Source organism: Neovison vison, chromosome 5 (genome assembly GCF_020171115.1).
Source record: "Neovison vison isolate M4711 chromosome 5, ASM_NN_V1, whole genome shotgun sequence".
In the NCBI taxonomy this organism is placed as follows: domain Eukaryota; kingdom Metazoa; phylum Chordata; class Mammalia; order Carnivora; family Mustelidae; genus Neogale; species Neogale vison.
The window spans coordinates 111,015,446-111,035,756 of record NC_058095.1 but is presented as its reverse complement, the minus strand read 5'-3'; the positions used below and the strand labels follow the sequence as shown (position 1 = coordinate 111,035,756).

General features: G+C 37.5%; 1 protein-coding gene across 1 annotated transcript in view; it reads right to left on the bottom strand.

Moving 5' to 3' along the window:
* The window catches only part of NUFIP1 (nuclear FMR1 interacting protein 1), a 45,251-nt gene that overhangs the window by 22,858 nt on the left and 2,082 nt on the right, over window positions 1-20,311 (bottom strand). Inside the window, exons 2-6 of the mRNA XM_044249767.1 lie at window positions 19,630-19,712; window positions 17,251-17,349; window positions 16,447-16,509; window positions 15,562-15,638; window positions 3,269-3,361 (exon numbers count right to left, since the gene is read on the bottom strand). Of these exons, the coding sequence (XP_044105702.1) occupies window positions 3,269-3,361; window positions 15,562-15,638; window positions 16,447-16,509; window positions 17,251-17,349; window positions 19,630-19,712 (415 nt within the window). The remainder of the gene's footprint in view (window positions 1-3,268; window positions 3,362-15,561; window positions 15,639-16,446; window positions 16,510-17,250; window positions 17,350-19,629; window positions 19,713-20,311) is intronic.

Genomic DNA, 20,311 nt, shown 5'->3' with positions numbered 1-20,311 from the left:
GAAACATGAAGAAAATACAAAGGCACATCATTATCTAATTGCTTAAACAGTAATAAAGAAGAAATATTAAAAGCAGCTAGCAAAAAAAAAGCATTTTATATATTGGAAGAAAATAATGCTTAATCACAGATTTCTTTGGAAACAATGCAAATGAAAGGACAATGGAACAAAATCCTTAAATTAAAAAAAAAAAAACAACCTAAAACTAAACAAAAAAGCCTGTTAATAGCCAAACTATGGAAAGAACCTAGATGTCCATCAATGGATAAAGAAGATGTGGTATATATATATATATATATACATACGTGTGTGTGTGTATACACACACACACACACACACACACACACACACACACAAAATGGAATACTATGCAACCATCAAAAGAAACAAAATCTTGCCATGTGCAACAACGTGGATGGAACTAGACGGTATTACGCTGAGCGAACTAAGTCAATCAGAGAAAGACAATTATCATATGATACCTCTGATATGAGGAGTTTGAGAGGCAAGGTTGGGGCTTGTGGGGGATGGGGAAGGAAAAAAAATGAAACAAGACGGGATCAGATGGGAGACAAACCATAAGAGACTCTTAATCCCACAAAACAAACTGAGAGTTGCGGGGTGAGGGAATAGGGATAGAGTGGCTGGGTTATGGACATTGGGGAGGGTATGTGCTACGGTGAGTGCTGTGAAATGTTTAAGCCTGATGATTCACAGACCTGTACCCCCAGGAGAAATAATACATTATATATGTTAATAAAATAAATAAATAAACCTGTTAAACTGGAACTGCATATCCAGCAAAAATATTTTTCAAAAAGAAAGGCAAAGAAAGACATTTTTAGACATACAAAGCTCAAAGAATTCACCTCCGCAGATCCTCACTACAAGAAGAGCCAAAGAAAGTCTTTTAGGCAAAAGGAAAATGCTATCAGATGATGGATCAACACTAAAGAGTGAAGCGTACCAGAAATGGTAACTACGTAGGTATCCCAGCCTTCAGCTAGGCTAGATTAGCCATCAGCTAACCAACCCTCAGCCATGACTGAGCCTTGTCAAGATCAGTAGATACGTCTAACTGAAGCCCAAATGACTCCAGATGTCTGAACAATTAATACTTATTACTATATTGGGGGGGAAAAGGAAACCCAGTAAGAGAGTAAAAAGGCAAGTCACAAGTTGTAAGGGTATACTTGTAATACATCTACTCAAGAAAGGAGTTGTGTCTAAGTAAATAACTCCTACGAAACAAGAAAAGCAGCCCCATTTAAAACTGGTCAAAAATTTGAACTGGCACTTCACAAGAAAATATCAAAATGGCTGATAAGCATATAAAAAGGTGTCCAACATCATTAGTCAAGAGGGAAATCAAGATAGAGATAGGAGTGGGCGCCTGGGTGGCTCAGTGGGTTAAGCCGCTGCCATCGGCTCAGGTCATGATCTCAGGGTCCTGGGATCGAGTCCCACATCGGGCTCTCTGCTCAGCAGGGAGCCTGCTTCCTCCTCTCTCTCTCTCTCTGCCTGCCTCTCTGCCTACTTGTGATCTCTCTCTGTCAAATAAATAAATAAAATCTTTAAAAAAAAAAAAAGATAGAGATAGGAGGACATGAGGAAAAGGTGTAACCAAGCATGAAACAAAGACAGAACAATTAGATGCACAATCAGTAGGAATGTAAACTGTTATAACCATTACAGAAAAATTGCTCGGCTTTATCTATTAAAACTAAATATACAGATGCCTAATGATTCAGCATATATCTATGACCCATGAAAACAAGTACTTATGTCCCAAAAGACATGTAAAAGAATGTTCACTGCAGCTTTATTCATAATAACCCAAACCAGAAACAATCCAAATGTCCAACAGTAGAATGGCTATTCTCACTAATGAGTGCTATGCAACAATAAGAATGAACAGTTTAGAGCTACACACGATATGGGTGAATACCACAAAACAATTCCAAACCACAGAAATCACACACCAAAGAATATATATCTTACAATTCTACTTACCTAAGGTTTCAAGAGCACGTAAAACAAATCTATGATTACAGAAATCAGAAAAGAAGTCATCTTTGTCGGGACGCAATAAACTAGGGAGAGCTTAAGAAAAATTCATGAGGTGAAGACATTTTGAATATTATTAACCTGTGTGGAGATTACATGGTTGTGTAGGTGTGTGTATAAATTTGAGTTGTACATTTGAGATCTGTATCTTCTATTTATATTAAAAATTAAATTCAGTAAAAAATGAAACAAAAAATTTTGAAAAAAATTCTATGAAGGTGAGGGGTTGGGAAAAATAGGGTGTCTCATATACTACTGGTGGGAGAGTTAACTATGATAGGTATTTGGCAGTTAGCCATTAATATTACAAATACACATACATCTGGGATGCCTGTTTGGCTCAGTCAGTTAAGCTTCTGTCTCTCGACTGTAGCCCAGGTCATGATCTCAGAGTCATGGGATCGAGCCTCATGTCAGGCTCTGCACTCAACAGGAAGTCTGCTTGGGATTCTCTTCCTCTCTCCCACCCTTTGCTCCTCTCCGCCATGCTCTCTCTCTAATAAATAAATAAACCTTAAAAAAAAAAAAGAAAAACTAAAAAATAAAAAACAAAAATAAATTCACATATTATCTTTTGACTTAGCAAGTCTACTTCTAGGAATCCATCCTAAGGAATACTTATGTATGTGTAAAATGTATGTCAGGGCAATAATGGCAAATTTTTATTAGTAAAAGACTGGTAAGAACTTCAGTATTTGTCAATAGGAAATTGGCTTTAAAAAACAAACAAACAAACAAAAACTGTGGGACCCCCTTAGGGTTCTACACATCCTTGAAGAAAGAAGAAGCTAGTTATTTATTAATATCGCCAAATATATCATTTGGCTAAAAAAAAGAAAAGTATAGAATAGTGTCAAAAAGGGAAAGAAAAAAAAGACTATTATCTTATGTGCTACATACAAATGAAGTATCTCTGGAAGGATAGAATGGGTTGTCTCTGAGAAGGAGAACTGTTTAGCTAGGAGACAAAGACAAAAGATTTATTAACAATAAATCTTTTTGAAAAACTACTTAATATAGGGCACTGCTTATTTAAAAACACAATTTAAAGAAATTTTGAAGTAAAAAAGTTACAAAAGCAAAGATTTCAGAATTAGGAGTATAGAAATTTTAAGATTTTGGTACATACTCTTGTTTATTATTTGTAAGTATACTCATTTGAAATAAGCATAGAGAATGAAAGCAATTTTAAGGAACTTACCCATACTGTGTCGTCGTCAAAACTGCTCCTCTCTTTTCCTTTTCAAGTTTTAACTTTTTCTTTCTTTCGATATTGGCCAGAGTTGGGTAGTTTCTAGGAAACAGTAAAAGTCAATTATAAAAGGGCTTTTAGAGTACAAATTTAATTATGCAATCAAGCAATTTATGTTTAATTAGCAATTAGCAATTTTTGTTTAATTAATGACTAATATAATAAATCATTTTAAACCTTTAACTGTTTTTAGAACTTTTTTAAGGGAGAAAAAGCAGACTGTTCCAGTGCTACTCAAAATGTAAACTGGCTATTAATCCACAAACTTTGCTACGAGTAGGTAGGGAGCTTATACCAGAATTTGAATCAAATATCATAAAATGTGCTCAAACTAATATAGTTCATCTATTTGCCATGTACCTGTAAATACTACTAAAAAAAAGTACCCCCCAAAGAGTATAAAGATGAGGCGGGAGGAAAAGATCGTATCTTGCTGGAGAAATCCAGAAATCCAGAAAGAGAGAGAGAGAGAGAAATAAAAAAGAGAGAGAGAAAGAGGGAGAAAGTGAGTTGATCTTACACGGTGTTAAACAGAAATTAGATGGAAAAGCTTCAGTGGTCTAAGCAGAGCAAACAATGCAAACAAACCAAGGCCTCAGAAGGTGTGCAAGATATCCAGGGAAGGCAAACGTTTTGTTTTGTATAGTTACAAGCAATCAGACAGAAAGGGAAGCTAAGGCTATGAAAAATGAAATAATGGGCCTTGAATACCAAATCAGGAATTTTCTATAATTCAGTGGCATCGGGGAGCCACTGAAAGTTATGAACAGGGTGAGGTATATACAAGGCAGTGATTAAGATTAAATCTGGCAATAGTGTCTAAGGTGAATTGCTCTAACAAAGCTTTCTTTGTTCCTTGGCAAAGCTGTGTGGAGATGCAAGCACCAAACTCTGGTGGTAAGGGAACAGATCCTAGGAGTATAAGAAAGTACAAACGAAGGGAAACAGAGATAGCCCACTACCATTCAGTTTGGCTAGTCAACATAGTAAATTTTAAGAAATACCAACAAATTGTGTTCTGCCATTGTTTCTAGAACATTGTTTCACCTTCCTCCTTTTTTTTTTCTTTTTTCTCTTTTTTTAACATCTGCATCACTGACTTGCATGGCACAGAAAATATGAAGCCTTTGGGTTGGCCACACTGGAAGATAAGCATGGAAATGACATTAAGTAAGTGGTAAAATAATTAGAAAAAAGGGCAATGAATTTCAATGAGGACAGTGCAAAGCAATCCACCCAAGAAAAGTAAACTCCATAAATAAAAAATGATGAATGCACAAGCTATAAATAAACATAAGAGGGAAAGATCAAGGTCATAGGAAATAAAAATCTGACAGCCAGTCAGCACATATGACTGGACTTCTGGAAAGCAAACATCATCTAAGGTTATGTGAAATGGAGTCTGGCGCATGTGCACGTGTGAAATCTCCCTCTCACAGTACTCAGAAGTGGTCAGAAACTCTCAGAGCACAGTGTCCAGTTTTGTGCTTCTAAACTGAAAAGGAATGTTAAGGAAAAATAAAACTTGGATGGGATTCAGAAGAGACTCAAAGATGATTAACAGGCTGAAACTAAAACCTCTGAGGAAAGATGAAAGGAACTGGAACTATTTGCAGCCTCTAAAAGAGGAAGAGAAGTGACAATAAATGCTCTTACAGAAAGGACGGTAGCCAGCTGGTCTCAATCTGAAGACAGAAATATGCAGAAGCAGAAATGGTGAGAAAAACAGTGATGACTTTCACAGGCCCCACGCTGTCTAGGCATATAACTCACAGCTACTCAACACCCTTCACATTTCTGAAATGCACTTATTCTTACAAGTAGAGTCTCTTCACCATTTTTCTTCTGAGCATGGCAGACCCTTAACATGCTGAGTCACATGCTGAACAATAAAGATTTGGTACTACAGTCTACCATGTACAAGCAAGCAGATGCTACCTAAGTGCTTCCCAATGGTAAAACATGTAAATGTTTGTTATAGCAAGTGGATTTTATGTGAGGTCTGAAAAAGAATTCCTTAAACAAGACATCAAGGATGTTGTGCAATCTCCTTTGGAAGAAGTCTTTTTTTTTTTTTTGTAATCTTTTTTTTTTTTTTTTTTGACAGAGAGAGATCACAAGTAGGAAGAGAGACAGGGGAAGCAGGCTCGCCGCTGAGCAGAGAGCCCGATGTGGGACTCGATTCCAGGACCCTGAGATCACGACCTGAGCTGAAGGCAGAGGCTTGCCCCACTGAGCCACCCAGGTGTCCCTGGTGGAAGTCTTTTAAAACAGCTCACTTTCTCCTTCTGACAGATCAAAGTAACACTTTCTGAAAGGTAAGAAACCTTTCAATACCCCTTGCAAAGCTAGAAGATGCCGTTTTTTCAGTGCTTATTATAAAACCCAAACCCTCATCCAAAACGTGTATCATTCTTATTTACACAGAACCTAGAGACAAAACACTAAGAAAAAAGAAGGCACTAGAAAGCAAATGATTAAAAAAAAAAAAGAGGAAACCAGAAACATAAAACCTTGCTACATATACACACACAGAAATATATATCAGAAAGCCCCCTCCAGCAACATAATATTAAAATAAAAGAATAAGGAGGAAAAGTTTGGAGCTTTGATGAACAACAACAAATGAAACACAGTTAAGGTTCCTAAAGTACACCTGAAATAAATCCAAACACTGCTGAGAAAGAAAAATCACAAACTGCCTTATGTTACACCACTACATACAGACAAAACTTAGTCCAGTGTCTCCTGTTAGAGAATGGGTATTATGAACTTATAAAGCTTGTGACAAGTGCTATTTTCACAGTTGGTTTCTGTGTTTTTACCTGCTAAAATCACTTTTCCCCTATACTTTCATATTTCCCCAATACTCCATGAAGAACTGGCCCTGAAACCATATGTCCTTTCTCCTCCTCCTCTTTCTTACATGTCTTCCCTACTTTTTGCCCTCCCATTGCTTAAGCCTTAAGTCTGCAGTGACAATCCTTAAGCACTACCAGCAATAAATGGGCAAAATTGTGCTAATTGTGATCCTAGCACGTATCATTTTGGTTACATTATACACTGCCTCTTTCCCTCTCAAATCACCACCCATTTCTTGACTTTTCCCTAAGCCTTTTCTCTATAAAAACACAACCCCTCTTTACTAGCACTGACCCAAAACTGCTTCAACACAAGCCATTCTGCTGTATTTTTATTTCGAAGTTTTTCTGAACTTCAAAAAGACATAGCATTTTTTTTTTAGAAGCCAACCCTCTCTATTAGAATTCTGAAAGAAACGGAGATATAATTTAAAAGGATTTCCTCAGCACCACAGTAACCACTGAAATACAGATCCCAAAACTACACCACCTAGTGGACTCACAATCTACTGTAAAATATGTTTCAATGTTTCCAGCAAACCTCTATCACTATTTTCTGTAATGCCCAATCATATAGCATTTGTACCTCTCAGGTCAGGAATTAAGAAAGAATCACTTCAAGCAGGGTGAGGTGGGGTGAAGGGTGAGGAGTGGGTTAAAAGTTGTTAGTAGAAAGCCTTAAAAGTTTTTAATTAAACACAGTGGGCACCTCTGGGTTTGGCTAGTTGAAGGAATAAGAGCAAAGATAGGCCTTCTCCAACGAAGGACATAATATACCAAGCAAATCTTTAGCATTTTCTTCCAACTCTAAAAATTCTTGCTATATGGAAGTCTTTTACAAGGTTTCCTAACATAGCTATTATATAAAGATCTTATCTTTCCAGCATGTTAAAGAACACGGTGCCTTCCTCAGAAAGAATGTGGCCCTCAAAAGAAAATTCAAGACATAAGGACTATTCTGCCACATCAACATGAAATTTATTCTTTTCAGGCCTTCAAATAACATTTTTTTAAGTTGAAAATGATAGAAATTTAGAAAGTAAATATATTTTTATAATAAGTTCTTTAAAAACTGCTAGTGGAGAGAATGTTAATGTATTCTTGAGAAATGTATCAAATGTGCCAAAGAGAAATGTTTCCCATACTTTTTATTAATAAAGTACATTTATAGAAATAATGTATGAGAACGTTACAGCAAAAGAACTTCAGAAATAAGATATGGAAAAACCTCAGATGAATCAGCAAGTGGCAAGTGATAATTTCAGGACACTGTACTAACAAGGCCACATCACAGGTACAAATAAACTTCACCCCAAATTGTTATCCTCACCCAATTTCCTTATTCTCTTTAAACATCTCTAAATTTCACAAATCTGTCGTTTCAATTATTCACTTCAAAGGTTTACCCATTCCTCTTCCGAGACATTTCTGTCCACTATTACAGCATATCTTCAGTCTACATTCTAGAAAACAGAACTGCACTGCCTATCCCCTGTGCACTCACCTATCTTTCATAAAAATCATCGCCAATAAGTATATTAAATACTTACTCGAGTTTATTCCTTTTTCAAGACAGACCTGCTTCCAAATACCACTTAAAAGTTTTGAAATACACGGGGCACCTGGGTGGCTCAGTGGGTTAAGGCCTCTGCCTTCGGCTCAGGTCATGATCCCAGGGTCCTGGGATCGAGCCTGCATCTGGCTCTCTGCTTGGCAGGGAGCCTGCTTCCCTTCCTCTCTCTCTGCCTGCCTCTCTGCCTACTTGTGATCTCTGTCTGTCAAATAAACAAATAAAAAATCTTAAAAAAAAAAAGTTTTGGGGCGCCTAGGTGGCTCAGTGGGCTAAGCGGCTGCCTTCGGCTCAGGTCATGATCTCAGGGTCCTGGGATCGAGTCCCGCATCGGGCTCTCTGCTCAGCAGGGAGCCTGCTTCCATCTCTCTCTCTCTCTCTCTCTCTCTCTCTCTCTGCCTGCCTCTCCATCTACTTGTGATCTCTATCAAATAAATAAATAAAATCTTTAAAAAAAAAAAAAGTTTTGAAATACAATGAGCTTTAAACTCTGCCACCAAGCACTGCTAACAGTGCTACAGTCCTAAAGGCCTGTTCTGCCCCTCTTCCTTAACAATTTTGTTTGTGGATGGTTCAATCAACTCTGTTGTCACTAAAGGTGGTCAAGCAACCCACTTGTTAGCCAATGACATCTAGGTGGAAGTCTCCTGGTTGGATTGAAAACACAAAGCTATTGTTGTCTCAATGAAAAGAGGCAAATTCAGCTTTGTGTGCATTTTGCCTTTTTCTCATCGTCCTGCCTAGAATGAGGGTCTAATATTTGGATAGGCAGGAATCTCCTGATGGACACGAAGATGAAAGCCACCTACTAAGGAACAATAAGCAAGATAATATGCCTGATGGTACTGCTAAGCAGCAACAGTAGCCCAGGACTTTTTCTACCTGGGAAAATAGCCCTCTTTGTGCTAAGCTAAGGTAGTAAGGTCGCTGTTCCATTTACTGAAACAGGATCCTAACTGATGCAAGCACCACTGCGTCCTAGCCATCCTCTTTCATCTGAATGCTGTCCAAGCCCTACTAGGCGTATCTTGATTTAAAACTTGCCTCCTAAAAGCAGGGTTCCTTTTTAAAAGATTTTATTTATTTATCTGACAGAGAGTGAGCAAGCAAGAGAGCACAAGCAGGGGGAGTGAGAGAGGGAGAAGCAGGCTGCCTGCTGAGCAGGTGGCCTGACACGGGCTCAACCCCAGGATCAGGTCCAGGATCATGACCTGAGCTGAAGACAGATGATTAACCAACTGAGCCACCAAGGCATCCCACTAAAAGTAGCTTCTTATAAAGTTAACCATATGCTTCTTATAAAGCTATACTTATTATTATTATATGACAAAATAATCCCATTCCCAGGTATTTACCCAAGTCAAAAAAAAAAAAAGTATAAACAAAACAAAACCTGTACATCAATGTTTATAGAGGCTTCACTCACTCATACTCACCAAATACGGGTAACATCCCAAATATCCCTCAATTGGGAAATAAATGAACAAACTGTGGTACATCCATATTATGGAACAGAATAGCAACAGAAAGGAACTGACTACTGTTACATGTAGTAACATAAATGAATCTCGAATGCAATAAAGCTAAGTCAAAGAGTCAGACTCAAAAAGCCACATACTGTATGATTCCATTTATATCATGTTTTGCAAAGTTATGAATATAGGAGCAGGAAAAAGACTGCTGGTTATCAGAGGCTAGAGCGGGGGGTAGAAGTTGACCACAAAGGGCATGAGGATTTCTGGTGGGGGTTAATGGAACAGTCCTATACCTTGATTGTGGCGGAACAGTCTTATACCTTGATTGTGGCAGTGATTAAATGTTGATATACATCTGTCAGAACCATATATTAAAAAGGATGAATTTCACTGTATGTAAAACATACCTTAAAATAAACAGAGAGGGTGGGTGGGCAGGTACTATACCTCCTACAAGAAGTCTTGCAAAACAAATTAGTAGCCCTGCCTTCCTAAGATTCCAAGTATCCCTTGATCAAACATTATTATCCCTATAAGGTTAAAATTAATGCTTCAGTTGCTTGTGGTCTCATGGCCATCTCACATATATTTATCTTTTATGTCGTATTAGGGTAAGAGTCTTAAAGGCAAGGGAAGTGTCTACTCCTATATGTTTTTGTTGACCTCAGCCATATGTAACAAAATTCTTGCCTTTTCAAAAGGCAACAGAGGAGTATGCCCAAGGGCACCTGGCTGGCTCAGTCAGTAGAGTACGCAACTCTCTATCAAGGTTGAGTTCAAGCCCCACACTCGATGTAGCAATTACTTAAAAAAAATTTTTTTTTAAATTTATAGAAAGACGAGTATGCCCAGCTTTAGGATTTTCAAGGCAAAAAAAATCCAGAATGTAAGATCCAGACTGTGATCATGAAAGTGAGCAGCTAAAATTGCATGGAGGTGAAGGACACCAGAAATTCAAATATAAAAAGGCCCTAATGAACTATTATAAGCTATGAGTCTCAAAAAATCAGGGGAATTCTAAGTATACACGCTTCTGTTGGAACATCTAATATGCCAACGACAGGTGGCAAAGGCAACTGCAACCCGCTGGAACCCATCTTGTTACAAGTCACTGGGGAGGGTGTTAGAACTGCAGAGAGCTGTGTAGACAGATGGCAGGAAATTCAAAGAAGGGTGAAGGAGCAGTCATCTGAATCCACATCAAGAAGGCCCTATATGTCACAAAATCAAACAGTCACTTTTTGTTCTTGTTTTATTTCCTCTTAATACAGCAAACTACACTGCTACCACTAATCACATCTTCCTTCTCAAAATCCTCCCCTCTACTGGCTTCCATGATATGTCATAGTCCTAATTTTCTTCTACCTCTCCAGCCCTCACTTGGAAGTCTTACTGGTTTTTACTGTGAGGCTGTCTTCTCCTTTCACTCTATCCTCTCTCTCTTGGGGGGGGGATGTCTTTACATTTATAACTTTAGGATTTAAAAATATGTATCTCCAGCCCAGTCTGGTCCAAGACCCAATGTCTACACAACATCTTCAAATACATATCTCAGAATCTCCTGACACTCAACAATGTCCAAAATCAATACATCCAAACCTTATTCCACAATTCACTGTTCAGAGGGGCTCAGAGTGGAATCCAGAAGTCTCAAAACCTCTTTCCTCCTGCCTCTTATCAACCAATCCCCAAATAGTGCCCATTTACCACCCAAGTATTCTAAATCCACCTGGTTCTTTCTGTCCACATCACTGCCATCTTTTAAAAACTTCTATCATGGGGGCGCCTCGATGGCTCAGTGGGTTAAGCCTCTGCCTTTGGCTCAGGTCATGATCTCAGGTCCTCTGCTTGGCAGAGAGCCTGCCTACCCCTCTCTCTGCCTGCTTCTTTGTCTACTTGTGCTCTCTCTCTCCTTGTCAAATAAATAAATAAAATCTTAAAAAAAAAAAAAACACTTCTATCATGTCAGGGGCACCTGGGTGGTCCTGGGATTGAGCCCCGCGTCGGGCTCTCTGCTCGGCGGGAAGCCTGCTTCCTCCTCTCTCTCTACCTGCCTCTCTGCCTACTTGTGAGAGCTCTCTCTGTCAAATAAATAAATAAAATCTTTTAAAATTTTTAAAAAATTAAAAAATAAAAAATAAAAACTTCTATAATCTCTTACCTATACTCAAGTTCCTTGAACATGCCAATCCATCTAGATATGCCCCCTTGCCTCCCCTCATCTTCTCCTAACTAGATCTGAGTTCAGTTCAACCTCCCTTTGCCAAGGAACACTGCCCTCCTCCAGACTACATGCTGAGAAAGAAGGAAGGACTGTAGAACAGTCTTGTGGACTGTAGAACACAGTCATTGAAAGTGGTGAACATCACTAATATTGGTCTAACTTTCTCAAAGTTCATGATTCAATTTATACAGCCACCAGAGATAAGAGAACCAAAGCTGGCAAATTAGCAACTCATCTCAGACCTTTCCTACTCACTTAAGTGAACTCAAAACTTGCAAGATTCAACAACTGAGTTTAGTTAACTTCCTAGCTGCTTTATAATCTATGCTGACTAGCAGCCATTGTCATCCACCTCAAAAGAATTAGACATTTATAAAAAGGCCTGGCACCATTGAGCAGCACCAACTCCCAACTAATCAAAGTCAGGGCTAAGTAGCAAGGGGAACAACAGCCTAGTGTTTTAGCAGTTAGGTCACTTCCATCCCATCTAGCAGGATACAATCTTCAACACGGTCGCATTCAATCTTCAAAAACAAAGTATCAAACAGGAAATGGAGTTAATTCTTGTTTTATTATTCCTCTGTGTAAAATAATAAAAAGATATAACCTATTGATAAAAACAAAGAAGCAAAGCAAAAAACAAAACACAACAAAATAACCACATACTTAGGGAGCTGTGAGGAGAAACAACTCTATCAATAAAGAAGCCAGCTAAAGGGAGCAAGGAGCTAGGTGCTTCAATATGCCATGCATATTGAGTTCTTCACTAAGTCAAACCACGTTATGGTCCTAACTGCTTCTAAGTTTGACCACACAATTGGCTGAGCTCCCCTCATGCTGAGACTGGGTGTTCCTACCCTGTACCATTTAACAGAAATTCAATTAACAAATATTTATTCTCCACATACTAAATTCCAGGCACAGTGCAAAGTGCAGTGGAATCAAAGATGTCTAAGACTAGGGATGACTAGCATACTACGCAACAGGTGCTACCATGGTTGTATTCATAAGCTACATAGTCACAAATGAGGTAGTCCATACTGCCTTAGGTTAGGGTGGTCCATGGATTGGCAGCCAATCCACACGCTGAAGCCAGAGTATAGACCAACTATGTTACTAAGTAAATATTTAAATCAGCTGACATCTTCACCAAGATTTCCTCTCAATAAAAAAAGTAGGGGTGCCTGGGTGGCTCAGTGGATTAAAGCCCCTGCCTTCGGCTCAGGTCATGATCCCACGGTCCTGGGATGGAGCCCAGCATCAGGCTCTTCTCTCATCGGGGACCCTGTTTCCTCCTCTCTCTCTGCCTGCCTCTCTGCCTACTTGTGATCTCTGTCTGTCGAATAAATAAATAGAATCTTAAAAAAAAAAAAAAGTAATGTATCAATTTACATTCTAATACAAGTTCCTTATCTCATTAGAGACTAGTACTCTGGCAGCACCGAGATAAAGAAAATGAAGATTAAGAAGAGAGTGACATTTGAGGTGACATTTGACACAGGTCTCTCAAGATAAGATTCTGCCTAGGAGGTAAAGAGAAAAAGGCATTCCAGTATACTCTACTCCTGGTGGCTTAAACTCCTTCATGTGTTAGTCAAAGATGTGACTAAAATTCTAAGTGGCTAGATTCTACTTGCTTCAAAATTAAATTCTTCTGATCATCCCCTCACCCTCATCCATCTCTGCATTTTACAGTACTCATAACTGATATTTTTTTTTAATTTTTTTTTAAAGATTTTATTTATTTATTTGTGAGAGAGAGAGGGAGAGAGAGCGAGCACAGGCAGACAGAGAGGCAGGCAGAGGCAGAGGGAGAAGCAGGCTCTCTGCGAGCAAGGAGCCCGATGTGGGACTCGATCCCAGGACGCTGGGATCATGACCCGAGCTGAAGGCAGCTGCTCAACCAACTGAGCCACCCAGGCGTATTTATATACTCCTCGACTAAATTCTGTTTGCTCTCAATCGGTTCTAAATCTTAATGTTTATGCTGGTTTCCCACAGAATTATCCCTGTAGCTTTAAAGGGCAGTCACTAACTTTTTCACCTAACAGTGTAACATCTGCCATGACATTACATATGCAAGTGTAAGAACAAAATTGAAGATACCATGGATGGACTTAGAAGGAATTACGGTAAGTGAAGTAAGTCAGAAAGAGAAAGACAAATATCATGTGACCTCACTTAAATGTGAAATCTGAAAAATAAAACTAAAAAGCAGAATCAAACCTATAAACACAGAGAACAAACTCATGATCGCTAGAGGGGAGGTGGGTGGAGGGATGGGTGAAGGGAAAAATGGGTGAAGGGAAAGTGGGAGACATAGGCTTCCAGTTATGGAATGACCAAGTCACTGGGATAAAAAGTACAGCATAGGAATATAGTCAATGGCATTATAATAGTGCTGTGTGGAGACGGACAGCAGCTACATTGTGGTGAGCACAGCATAATCTTATAGACTTGTTGAACTACTACACTGTATACCTGAAACCAATATGACATTATGTACCGACTATACTCAAATATTAAAAAAAACCAAAAACATGTATTTTAAGAGATTTACAAGTGAGACAGTGAGTGCTATACAAAAGCATTAAGATACACTGGGCTGTTTCTCATTGGTACGTTTACTCACAACTTCACATTGCACCCACAGCACATATTAATGAACTAATAAAACGTGCCAAGTCATACGTTATTGTTTGCTGGGCATCCCATCAAGCTTATCTAACTCACATATCCAGACTCTGGGATGACAACTGTTGTGATAATAAACACCAATAATTTTACTAACATCCTCTTTCTATAATGCCAACACAGTCTCAAATTATTTGTTACAAATAAAAACGTTGAATTTAAAAATAAACTAAAAAATTAAGTTGAACAAAGCAAAAATTTCACCTGCTGGTCCAAAGAGTTTTAAATACCTTTCTTGACCTCAGAAGATAACTATCCTCTTTCTCATCTCAGGCTCTCATTTTTTTAAAATTTTTTTATTAACATACAATGTATTATTAGCCCCAGGGGTACAGGTACCTCATTTTTTAACTCCAGAAAACCATCATCTGACTTAAAAATGCATTTGACCATTCAATAGTTCTGCCTGGTTTCAGCTTCAGGGTGAGCTGTCATATTCCTTTCTGAGAAGACAGTAAAAGAGTGTTCCACTGGGATTTTTCACCAGTATATCTAGCTAGACATCTATTAAACTTTCTCCCTAACAAGCATAAAGCCACAAGTCATGTCGTGGCTGAATTTTCTTAGCCATTACTCACAGGAAAGAATTCCTGGTCTTTTTTAAATTAAGGATAGGGACGCCTGGGTGGCTCAGTTGGTTAAGCAGCTGCCTTCGGCTCGGGTCATGATCCCAGCGTCCTGGGATCGAGTCCCACATCGGGCTCCTTGCTCGGCAGGGAGCCTGCTTCTCCCTCTGCCTCTGTCTGCCTGTGCTCGCGCTCTCTCTCCCTCTCTCTCTGACAAATAAATAAATAAAATCTTAAAAAAAAAAAAAAATTAAGGATAAACACATGTATCATTGCTATACTTCCTCTACCAAACATACTGCAGTCATCCAACAAGTTTTTGTTGGGGGAGAAAAAAAAATCAAAAGAAAAACATAGTGAAGTATTATATATTTTTGAATAAGAGCACCCACTCATGATTACCTGAGCACTGAACATCTAACATAGGAGGCATGCGGTAGCTCCCCTCAAAGAGTAGAGTACGGTCCCATGACAACACCAGTTATTCACAAAGAGTTCTATTAGGTCTTCTCAAAACTTACTCAGTAACAAACCTCATATAATATAGCTCACACCCCCATTCCCTAGTATCAACATTATAAGGGAATTCAATGAATCAAAACTGCCCTAGTAAAAACTGTACACTTCTTTTTAAAACATCAAGTAACAATCTCAAGTTCACTATATACCAACCCTGAAGAACAGCAAAATTAGTACTAGTCATTTTCAGAGGAATATCTGCAATGTTAAAAAACACCATCATTTCCTTTTTCAAAGTACTCATTAGGGCCAGAACGGGCATTATTTGGAAGTAGTCAACCTTGCCACAGTACAAGAAAGTTCTTGTTCACTAGTTCTGAACTCTTGACTCACTTCCTTCTTTCTTCCCTCCATCTTGCAATCTCCTCTGGAGTATCTAACTTGATCTTCTTCATACCAGGAGCATGCATCTAGGGAGAAAAAGCCTGATGAACATCAGGAAGCATATTGTATGTGTTGGCTGTTTTTTGTTTTGTTTTGTTTTTTAACTTTTTGTTTTTTAAAGTAGGCTCCATGTCCCCAAGGCTTGAACTCACAACGCTGAGATCAACAATCACATGCTATACTGACTGAACCAGCCAGGCCCCTCATGTTGTATGTTTCTGACTAAATTTCCAATATCATGAGGGATAATGGAGACTCTGTACTCAACATTAAATTTCTTAGCAGAGACAATTTTAAAAAAAAGTAAGCAGATGTTATCTATCCATTATTCTGACTACTCCTTTAAAGGAAAAAGAGTAATTTTTTATGTGTGTAGATTAGTGCCATTGATAAAGAGAAAAGGAGTAACATAACTTTGGTTACAAAGTAGGTATGTCATTATTTCTCAACTGACATCAAATACCCAAATGAACGACCGACCAACCAAAACTGGCTGAGGTAACTAAAAAAATAATGAATAAATAGAATGATCTGAAGCAGCACCATGTAGTAAAACAAGTATAGAATGTGTGGTCAAGAAACTCAAGTGCAAGAATCATTCCTAAGGCCCTGGACAAATTATTATTTTTTTTTAATCTATTAACTCTGGCCAATATTTATCTGCTTCACATAGTGGTTTATGAGGATAAAACTGAATAATACAAAGTACAAAGTACTCCATGACTGTTACTTATTATTAGGCTATGTAAACGAAGAGCTGTGGACAGCAAATCAGTGAAATAAAAAGAGCATGAATTTAAAAAAAAAAAAAAAAAAAACCACACAAGAACTTACATTTCTCCAATGGAACTGGACAATCTTCTCATGTGCACTAAAAGAACAATCTACTTCAGGACACTGAAAGAGTTTAGAAAAAAAGACCATTCGATGTTTTCATATTAAATTTATCCTACTACTACATATACAGACATAATCTGGTTGAATTACATAGTTATCCCATCTATATTGCGTTATCATCTGATACTTACATCCATAGCAAAACAGCATTTCAAAATAGGATTGTATTTAAAAAGGAATGACATTCTCAAAACATATAAAACAATAATATATATCACTTACTTCTCTACTAGGTAAATGCATGACATCAGCAATGTTATAAAATTTTCTTAATTCCCAAAGTTGAAGGGGCATTCCTATTAACTGAAAAGAACCTTTCGAAATTAAGAACATTATGATTAAAAATTTCTTAAAAGTACTTAATAAGGTCCAGACCATCCTTAGAGAGTAACACGCCATGGCAAGTTACAGTGTGATTAAATAGTCAAGGGAAGTGTTTAAGGGGAAAAAAACACACAAAGGTGATAAAGGGGACCGTAGGTGAGGTCCAGCACCCTTACAAAGCAGAAAAGATGCACACACACAGCTGTCGGACCTCCCTTCTTTGCTGCCATCTTGTCTCTTCCTGAAGCAGTGGGCTCCCTGCCCTCAAACTGCAAATCCCAGGGTCTCAGTCTCAATTTGTCAAGTAATCAAACAACTTTTATATGAAAATTATAAACTTTTATGGAAAAAAGCTCAGAATTTCTACCAAATATACCCACTTTGCTATCAATTTCAGGGAAACCAAGAAAAACCTACTTTCGTATGTTCGGACATGTGTTTTTCATACTTTTCTTGATTTTTAAAACCACGATCACAGGTATCACAAAAACAATGAAAAACTGGTTCCTTTCTTTTCTGCAAACAAAAACAGAGGCATTAGGCTTTTGATAAAAAAAAGTTTAATCCATAATAAAAACATAACTATCCTTCCAGTGGTATGTACTTTGATTTTTCACATAACCCCTGTATGTGGGAGAAACTTTTTAGTACATTTCTAATGAAGGAGTATTTGTTTCTTTTATTTTATTTTTTGGAAATACATTAGGAAAAGCCAGGCATGGTAAAGAAATTTTAAATCTAAGTAAAGCAAATATAATCATAAATTTCAAATTGGTAATCTAATTAATAGTACAGCATATGTCAAAATAATCTAATGATCAATATTCCTGGTAAAGACAGCATTCTAATTTACAGGAAAAACAACTATATCATATTTTTTTAAACCCCCAAAAAAAAGCATTATTGAGTAAAGGTCAGTTTTTTTTTTTTTCAAATTTGCTATTTTTATGTTTAAACATAAAACAAAAAAAGATAACCACCATGACAGACTATATAGGAAATGGTTTCCCATTTAATGGTTTCCCATTAAATCCCATTTAATGGTGGGATTACGTTAATAAATACATTATACATGCACAATATATTCTTAGTATTAGCTACACATTTTCCATGCCAAAATGAAGAAGGATACTAATTTCATGCTATAGACTTTATTCAACTAATTCTAAAATAATGACATTACTTTTTTTTTTTTAAGATTTTAAGTAATCTCTATACCCAACTTGGGGCTCAAACTTACAATCCCAAGATCAAGAGTCACATGCTCTACCAACTGAGCCAGCAAGGCACCCTGACATTTATATACCTTAAAACAGACCAGATTTATAGCCCTCATCAGAATAAAAAAAGCCTGGGACACGTGGGTGGCTCAGTTGGTTAAGCATCCAGGGCTCCTGATTTCAGCTCAGGTCATGATCTCAGGGTCTTGAGATTGAGCCCTGGTCTGTTGAGTGCTCACTGGGAAGTCGGCTTGAGATTCTCTTTGCCTCTGCCCCTTCCCTCTGTGAACATCTATGTGCAAGTTCTCTCTCCCCCTCTCTAATATAAATAAATAAATAAATCTTTAAAAAAGGAATAAAGGAAGCCTATTTTAAGATTTGGTCTCTGAAGCATAACCAAGAGTTGATCCTGATTTTAAAAAAATAATTTTTCATAAAAATGGTAAATACCCACTACTGAAAAGAACTGAAGCATTATAATGAATTGAGATAAACAAATAATAAATAACAATGACAGCACAAAAAACCTTGTCTGAACAATTTCAGACATTACTTCAGGTATAGAAGATAAACAAATTATGAACATTAAATTTAATTTTAATTGAATTTGACACAAGAAAAACTGCTGCAAATGCTTTTTTTTTTTTTTTTTTAAAGATTTTAATTATTTATTTGACAGAGAGACACAGCGAGATAGGGAACACAAGCAGAGGGAGAGGGAGAAGCAGGTTTTCTGCCAAATAGGGAGCCCAATGCAGGGCTTGATCCCAGAACCTTGTGATCATGACCTGAGCCAAAGGCAGACACTCAACCAACTGAGCCACCCAGAAGCCCTGCAAATGCTTTTTTTAAACACAGAAATATTTGTTCCTAAAAGATCTGTGTTATAAAGAAAAAGATCATAAAAAACAAAAGGTTTATGTCATTGTAATTTGTTCTTAACTCCATGCTTTCAATTTTATAAGAGAAAAGTTTGGATTTCCATTCTTTCTCCCTAAATTCCATCCTTCCCATCCCAATTTGCTAATATACATATGTGTGCATTTATATGTATACACACACATATTTTTTTTAGCTCAGCAAGGTTTAATAACATCTACACTTACTAGTAATATAATTCTCAATTATATTTATTCATGAAAATATATAGAACTGGATTGAATGTTTTTTCTACAATTTCTCCATTTATTTCTCAGAAAGATTTTGCTTAAAGTTTTTCCTTAAAGTTAAGATCCTATTTTAGGGGCGCCTGGGTGGCTCAGTGGTTTAAGCCTCTGCCTTCAGCTCGGGTCATGATCTCAGGGTCCTGGGATCGAGCCCCACATCGGGCTCTCTGCTTAGCAGGGAGCCTGCTTCCCCCTCTCTCTCTGCCTGCCTCTCTGCCTACTTGTGATCTCTCTCTGTCTATCAAATAAATAAATAAAAATCTTAAAAAAAAAAAAAAAAAGATCCTATTTTAGCCAGGCCTGTGTCAAAAATGGATGCAAAACATTGAGACCGTTATGACAGAAATATAAGGCATGAAACAGTGACATAGGGACCCAAGCGTCACATTCAAGAATATCTTTAAAAATACCTTTTTTTTCTGTTTTCTACTGGGAGGGTAGTTGACATCAGTGAACTTTGGATCATATTTTCGTGGAAAATAAGGATGTTTAACTAAAAAACAAAAAGAAATCTGTAAGTATTTGCAACGACACAATTTTTAAATTTTTATTTGCCCTAAAATGTCACAAATACTTGAGCAAAAACTACCTCTTCTAAGAAGAATAATAGTTCAAACATATTAACAAAGATTAGGAACAATCTACCAAATAAATGTTTTTCAGATGAATACATAATTGGTAAGATTACAAATCCAAACATACTTTAGGTGTCAAAGTAAAGAAAGGAGTGGCCACCCTAACCTGAAGAAATTCCTTGTAGTTATTTCAAACACTAGAAATGTAAACAATAAAATCCCAATATAGTGCTTTCAGCATCAATTTTACACCAGGGGACACAGAGCCTTGTGAAATATACTTTCTCTCAAATTCTTTCCTGTCTTATTGCCATGAGTCAACTCTGAAACCCTTATCTTTCACCTCAATTACTCTGACAGCCTACCCCACTGTCTTCCAGTTCCTAACCCCTCTTTTCCAACAGACCCTGCATACTGACATCACAAAATAATCCTCCACTGGTCACAATCCTGCTGGACAATCTATAAATGGCTTCCCAGAGTCCTCTAATGAGATCTCGGTTTATTTCCTCAACCT